Below are 7,062 nucleotides of genomic sequence, written 5' to 3' on the forward strand. Positions count from 1 at the left end.
AGGAGTGGGAGGGAGGGGTCACTGCTGGGGGTGGGGGGAGAGTGGGGGGAGGCGCAGGGGGCTTGATCCTGGGCACCACTCCCACCCGGTAAAAGCAGAGCCTAGGACGCGCATGTCCCCATGAGGGTCCAGTGCTGGCGGGGTTTCTGGGAGAGTTGCGCCTGTGTGTTTGACGGGTGGCTGGGAGCGTGGATTCCTCTCCCCTTCCGAGCCTCTCGGCTCTCCTGGAACCCACAGTTGGCTCCGGGCAGAGAGGGCTGGGCGGGGAGGGGTGAGCTGTGCTGCGTGGGTGTTGGTGTGCTCGCGGCTGCCTTGCCCCCAGACACACACACACACACACACCCCGGATCCTCTCTCTCAGGACCCCAGCATAGCTCTGGAGGGGAGAGGAGCCTTGTCCAGATTCCTCCTGGCTCCCACAGTACACGTAGTGGGCTCTGGGGTCCTCCTCAAGCTAGCGTGTGCGAGGCCGAGACTCCATTTCTTTATCTAGGAAACGGGGTGAGGCGCGGACTCCCAGAGCCACGTCACGTGGTCTGCAGCATTAACTTGTCTGATGCATCCAAGCGGGTGGGTGGATGGGGGTGGACCCTGGCTTTGGGGAACCTTGCAGTCAGGGGCAAGGGTGTGGCACGCCCACCCGAGTTGGGGCTTTGGAGGGGGTGGCCCGGCGCTCTGATAATTGCTCCCCTTCTGCCCCTGCCTCAGTGGCTGCGGCTCAGAACCCCAGACGAGGGTTTCAGCTCAGGGAGGGGGGTGACGTTTGTGAAGCTCTTCCTGAACTGCTTGCCTCAATTTGTCACTGTCTCAGATACTAAGAGGGATTGGGGGGGCATCTGTCCTTGGCCTGAGGGCAAGAACCGAAGGTGGGATGGCCAGAGGGGGCATCCCCCGCCCCCTCTTATCAGCGAGGCTCCCCCGGTCCCAAAAATACCTGGAGGAGGGGTTATGGGGCCTCAGCTCGGGTTTCTCCCACAGCAGCCAGAGACTTGCACTGGGGCTGGCTCTCTGAGCTCTTGGTGACCTGCTTCGGCCACTCCCCCACCCGAGAAATCATCCAGTCCTGCCCCTGACGGGTCCGGTCCCCAGGCCCCCCAGGTCCCCTTAGCAGACACCCCTGTTGAGACGTAAGCCCCCTCCCTGGAGGAACCCGGGGCTCCCGGCATCCACAGGACGCGGCTCCTGAGCGTGGCACACCCTCGAGCCTGCGGCTGGGTGTGAGCGTGTGTGAGCGTGTCTGTGTCCACGTGTGTGCACGCGTGGCTGTCAGCGTGGCCGTGGGCAGGCTGGCAGCACAGAAGGAGAGTGGGTGCTGCTTCCTCCCAGGCGGCTGGGGGGGATCCGCCTGAAACGTCCCTCCTGCCCTGGATCCTGGCGCGNTTCCCAGGCCACCGCAGGGGGGGTGGGATCTCACGATGAGGCAGAAGCCGCGGGAGGGCGCCCGCCCCTCTGGGGCCCCCGCTGACTCTACTTCTCTTCCCTGCAGATTTTCCGTCGCGCAGACAAAAATGGTGAGTTTCCCTCCCAGGCTGTGCCCTGAAGGAGGCCCTGGCTCTTTCTGTCCCGATGCCTCAGGGGAAGGGCCTAGGGGTAGGGGCCTGGGTGGCCTCGAACCTGAAGGTTACGAGTACAGGACTCTGAAGTCAGAACCCCACATGTTGGCGCTGCCTTGTGCCTCAGTTTCCCTATCTGTGTCGGGGGATTCCCGCGGTTCCTACGTAGTAGGGATGCCGCAGGGATTCGACACATTGCCGTCCGTAATGCTGAGACGTGTTTTGTGTAGTAGGTGCTGGTGTGCGTCAGCCCTCACGCAGCTGGGCTGGACCAGAGCGGCCCAGGTGGGGGGGTGCCCACGAGACACCCTTTATGGAAGCCCCCAGCCTCACTCTAGGTCCTGGCGCATGTTTTCCTCACCGCGACCTCATGCACTCGCTGCTGGTGCCCCTGTTCCCACAATTCCCTAGTGGCCCAGAGAGGTTAAGTGACTTGCCCAGGGTCACCCAGCTGCACGAAGGCAGTCAAGGTTGTGCTGCAGACCCCGGAACTTTTCCCCACGTCCTGCCTCCTCCCCAGCCATGTGAGTGGCACGTCGCTGTGGCCAGCAAATTCGTGACACCGTGCTTCTCCTGACTTCTCGGAGGGGCTCCCTCCTGTATGAGGAAGGTGGGGGCCCGAGAATGACCAAGTTTCCCAAGGCCCGCCTGAGCCTCACAGTTGCAGCAAAACTCAGTACAACTTCCCATAAACACCATCGTCCCCGTTGCTGGGCCCAGAGCGACTCTCCGTGGACTTTCGCCAAGGCAGGGTCTCTCTGCAGGCCTCAGTTTTCCCCATCTCTGAAGTGCGGTGATAACACTTAACCTGCCTGCTGCCTTGGCTGTCGGGAAGATGCGGGCAGGAGATGTGGCGACAGGCTTAAAAAGCGAATCGAGCAAGGCTGAGGCTTAGTTTTGTTCGTTGAGAAAATAGCTGATCAAGCGTCAGGGCGCCTGCCGGGGAAGGGGTGGGGACAGGTGGCCCAGTGCCTGCCCCCAGGGCCCTCGGCCCCGGCGCCTCCTGCCTGGGCTGCAGTTGAAGGCGGCAGCTCTCACCTGGGTCCCCAGCACCCCTCCCTCCCTGACCCCCAGGGGCTACTGCTGACCTGCCCCCCCCCCGTGGTATTGGGGGTGCATCGTGAGGTCTTGGGGGTGGGGGTGCGCAGTCCTGACCGGAAGTCAGTGCCCAGGGGTCTCCATCCCTTGCCCCCTCGTCGGGCATGACACTGGCTCCTCCCAGGCTGATTGGGACACAGGACCCTCCACTGCAGCTCCGTAGGGATCAGGGTGGAGGGAGGGGCTGGGGGGGGCTTCAGGGATCCGCGAAGGGGTCGTGGCATCTCCGAGCAAGCAGCCTCCGAGGTCAGAGCAGCGGGTCCGGGGGCTCGATCCACGACGCAGGCGTCTCTCTGGCGACTTCAGTGTGTGGTGGCCTGGGCTGTGGCCGGGACCCTCTGGCCAGTCGTGAGGACTTCACAGGCGGGACTAGGGGCTTGTCCCTGGCGTGGCCTGGATGCCCGCGCACAGTAGGTCCCCGTAGAGGTCTGTGGCCTTATAGGCACCGGGTCTGTTCCGGGGGGTGGGGGTGGGGACGCACACCTGGTGGGAGGCTCACCGGCTGCCCTCAGGCACAGATGGGGTTTCCTGCTCATCACTCGTCACCCCATCAGAGGCCGTGTTTCCACCAGGAGCACAGCTGGGGCTCCCTCGACTTTGCTCGGTGACCCCCACAGGGGCTGAGCCCGTCCTCCTCCTGGGGCTTCGGGTCTCCCTGGCCACCGCCGAGTGGCCCTGGGGGGGTGTCCCGGGGTTAACGTGGGTGTGAGATGTCAGTTCCAGAGGCACTTCCGGGGAGGAGTCCCTTCTGTCTCACAGCGACTCCGGTTCGAGTCCTGGCTCGGCTACTTCGCAGCTCTGTGTGCTCAGGCCACTCAGCTGGGGGCCTCGGTTTCCCCATCTGTAAGTGGGCGTGATGACGCTAGATCCCCCCTCCAAGGGCACTGGTGGAGCCAGCGCGGGGCCCAGGCACACACACCAGGGGAGGCTCTTGAGCCCAGCACTGCCCGTGGCCGTGGATGCCATGGTTTGCCCACGTGTGCAGTTCCCACCCGTGCCTGTCCGGGGAGCCACCTGCGGCCATCGAGCATCCATTAGGCACCCCCACCTTCGTCCACCTCATGGGGCCTCACTGTGCTCCTGTCGGGATGAGAAGCCCCCGCCCCCGTTTTACAGATGACAGAAGTGAGGCCCAGACTGTGCAGGCACAGGACCGCAGACCCCTGGCCCCGGGGGGCAGGGCAGGCAGAGTTCTGATGCGGCCCGGCCTTGCTTAGAGCACGTCTGGCTGGGAGGAAGCAGGTGCAGCTAGACCCCACACACTGAGGCTTCACACAGGTCCGCTGGCCCCGCCCCAGGCGTCCGCTGGAGCAAATGCCCTGGGGTGCAACGTGGGGCGTGGTCTCCTCGCAGAAGCCTCCGAGATCCCAGGGCCGAGCGCTCTGGGCCCGCCTGTGCCGTGGGCTCCCAGGACACAGCTTCTGCGCTGAGATAGAGACCCATCGAGGCTCCTGAGGCGAGGCTGAGCGTCCGGGGTCTGGGGCCTGGAAGGGTGGTGGGTGGGGTGGGCCCCAGAGCGCATTCTTCTCCAGAGACGTGGACACTGGCAGACTCCTGCCGTTTGAAAGGTCACCGTGCAGAGGCTGAGCTCGTGCTAATTAGTGAGGACGCCTGCACACAGCCGGCCGGTGCCTGCTCGGGGTCCTTGCTGAGAGCGGGGGTCCAGGGCTGCTCCTCTGATTGCGCAGAGGCCCGGGCAGATGTTCGCCCCCTCAGTGGCCGATCTGGGTTCGTTAGGGCCGTGCCAGGACCTTGAAGCTAAGTGTCAGCCCAGAGGACTGTGCTCAGGAGGCCTGGCGGTGACTCCCTGGATGGGGGGCCCGGACAGGCAGGAGGGGCCGGAGGCGGGGAGATCCCCACCACTGCGCCCATGCAGCCTTGATCACGGTCGGATTCCACTGGGCACAGACTTGGCCTTGGCTCCCAGGCCGCCCTGTGGCCGGGGGTCGGGGTCAGAGCAGGGACTGGGAGCCAGTTGGTCGGGGTCCTGGCTCCAGCTGTGGGACCCGTAAGTGCTCTGTGCCTCGGTTTACTGCTTTGTAAAATGGGGGTCGTGTGAAGACTGGATAACTAGAGGCCCGTGTGTTGCCCTGATTCTGCGCGGCGGTTCCTGTTTTTATCCGCGGTCTTGCCAGAGGAAATTTGGAAAGTCTCCGCTTTCACGGAAGAGAAAGAGCCCGCATAGAGTTTGTGTGCCTCACAGCGGGGGTCGCCGGCCTGTCCACGCCGGTTTTCCTGTGCATGTGTGGGTGGGGTGGGCTTGTCTGCTTCGTTTCAGGGGGACTCTTGCTTTTGTTTTTAATTTTTTAATGTTTATTTTTGAGACCGAGACAGAACAAGGGAAGGGGCAGAGAGAGAGGGAGACACAGAATCCGAAGCAGCTCCAGGCTCTGAGCCGTCAGCACAGAGCCCGACGTGGGGCTCGAACTCAGGAACCATGAGATCATATCTTGATCCGAAGTTGGAGGCTCAGCCTCAGCCGACGTAGCCACCCAGGCATCCCTTCTTTTTGAAAGCTACAAATTCATTTCCCTCTGAGATGTTGAAACATGAGCCTGATGTCAGAGGCACGCTGGGAGGTTGCCCTTGGCCCCTGACCTCGGTGCACCTTCCTATCCCCCTGACACTTTATGCCTTACAGGGGCAGGAAGGAAGCCATGGTGAGGTGTGAGGAGCTCCCCCGGTGAGCTAGTCATCTTGCCCTCCTTTGAGCCCCTGTACCATTTCTGGGAGCAGAGATGGGTGATCCTGAGCCCATAAAATCCAAGAATGACCCGGTTTGCTCAGTGGGTAGAACCTGTGACATTTGATCTTGGGTTGCGAGTTCGAGCCCCACGTTGGGTGCAGAGGTTACTTGAAAAGTAAAATCTTTGGAAAGGGGCACCTGGGTGGCTCTGTCAGTTGAGTGTCTGACTCTTGATTTCAGCTCAGGTCATAGGTTCTCAATCATGAGATCAAGCCCCGTGTCAGGCTCAGCGTGCCATGCAGAGCCTGTGTGGAATTCTCTCCCTTTCTCCCTGCCCCTCCCCCTGCTCAACTCTCTTTCTCTTTCTCTCTCTCTCAAATAAATAAAAACTTAAAAAAATAAAAAAACTCCTAAAAACTACAATAAAATACTTCTGCGCTGGGCCCAGCTGGCTCCTCTGGATGGAACGAGGCTCAAATCCAGCCTGCGCCCCACGCCCAGCGTGTCCTGATGCAGGGCTCCCTCCCCCCCGCCCATCCAAGGAGGGCACCCCTTTCTAATCCACGCAGACGCCCTGCCCCACGTGGGCCTGCAGGGACTTTGATTGCAGACTGGCTGCAAGTAGTGGAAGGAGGGCTGGGGGCTGCCCTCTCCTTCACTTCCACTCCCCCACCCAGACGTGGCTCCTTTAAGGAGCAGCCGGAACTGGCTGCTTTAAGGAAGGGTCATGGCTGCAGCGGGGGCAGAGGTCAGCTTGCAGGAGTTCGCAGGCAGGTGTGCCGAGGTGAGAGCTTGGGGCCAGCCTCTCCCGGAGCCCCTGGCTGCCGCGAGCCCCTCCCTCAGCGACCCCTCTGCCCCCCAGCCCAGGACAGTCTCCCCGCCCGGCAGATGCTGGTGCCCGGAGCGGCCCGAGCGGAGGGAGAAGGGGTGAGACGGGGTGGGACAGGGGTACACGGGGCCGCGGGGCCCCTCCCATCTCAGGACCACAGAGGCTGCGCGGCGCTGGGTCCCCGCCAGGCCTGGCCCCTCCTTCCCCTGTGGTTTGGTGTCCGCAGTGGCCTCTCCGGCCCAGACAGCGGCGGGGTGTGAGCCCGAGGTCTGCCCTGTGGATGGGGCAGCGGGGAAAGAGGGTGTCCCCTGNCACCTGGGTTGCTGTGGTCCTGCCTTAAACAGCACCCACCTGCCGGTGGTGCTCGAGAGAATCAGGGAGAAAGGATCACCTGCTCCCTTCCGTAGCCCGAGTCCGTGATGAGCCTGAGCAAACCAGCTGCTCCCGGAGTAGCTGTCGGTCTGGGGATTAGCTGTAAATGGGCGTTGATGTGCTGGCTTGGGAATTAGCTGGAGAAGCCGGTGATTTTCTGTGAACTGGACTTTGCTGGGCATTCTCTGGGCTGGCGGAGAGTCGCCGGCTGGGGTTTGTGTGTTGATCTGGGAACTGCCGGGATTTGGGGATGTCTTATCGCTTCGATGCCAGCTGCTCTCCCTCCCTCCCCCCTTCCTCACAGACGATGGGAAGTTGTCCTTGGAGGAATTCCAGCTCTTCTTCGCAGATGGTGTCCTCAATGAGAAAGAACTGGAAGATCTCTTCCACACGATCGACTCCGACAACACCAAGTGAGTGAAGTCCCGGCCGGGTAGGGGCGCCCGGTGGGTGTGGGGAGGAGTATCTTCCGTGTCAGCTAGTGATCAGTCTCCGTTTCCCACCCCCCACCCCCGGAGGGGCAG

General features: G+C 62.6%; 1 protein-coding gene across 1 annotated transcript in view; it reads left to right on the top strand.

The window, feature by feature from the left end:
- Positions 1-1,465: 1,465 nt before the first annotated feature.
- NECAB2 (N-terminal EF-hand calcium binding protein 2) overlaps positions 1,466-7,062 on the top strand; it is a gene marked incomplete at its 5' end in the record, with an annotated part of 25,605 nt that continues 20,008 nt past the window's right edge. The window contains 2 exon segments of the mRNA XM_077754172.1: positions 1,466-1,511; positions 6,843-6,951. Coding sequence (XP_077610298.1) covers positions 1,466-1,511; positions 6,843-6,951 — 155 coding nt within the window.

The sequence above is a fragment of the Crocuta crocuta genome, unplaced genomic scaffold, assembly GCF_008692635.1.
Source record: "Crocuta crocuta isolate KB4526 unplaced genomic scaffold, BGI_CrCroc_1.0 scaffold61, whole genome shotgun sequence".
NCBI lineage: Eukaryota > Metazoa > Chordata > Mammalia > Carnivora > Hyaenidae > Crocuta > Crocuta crocuta.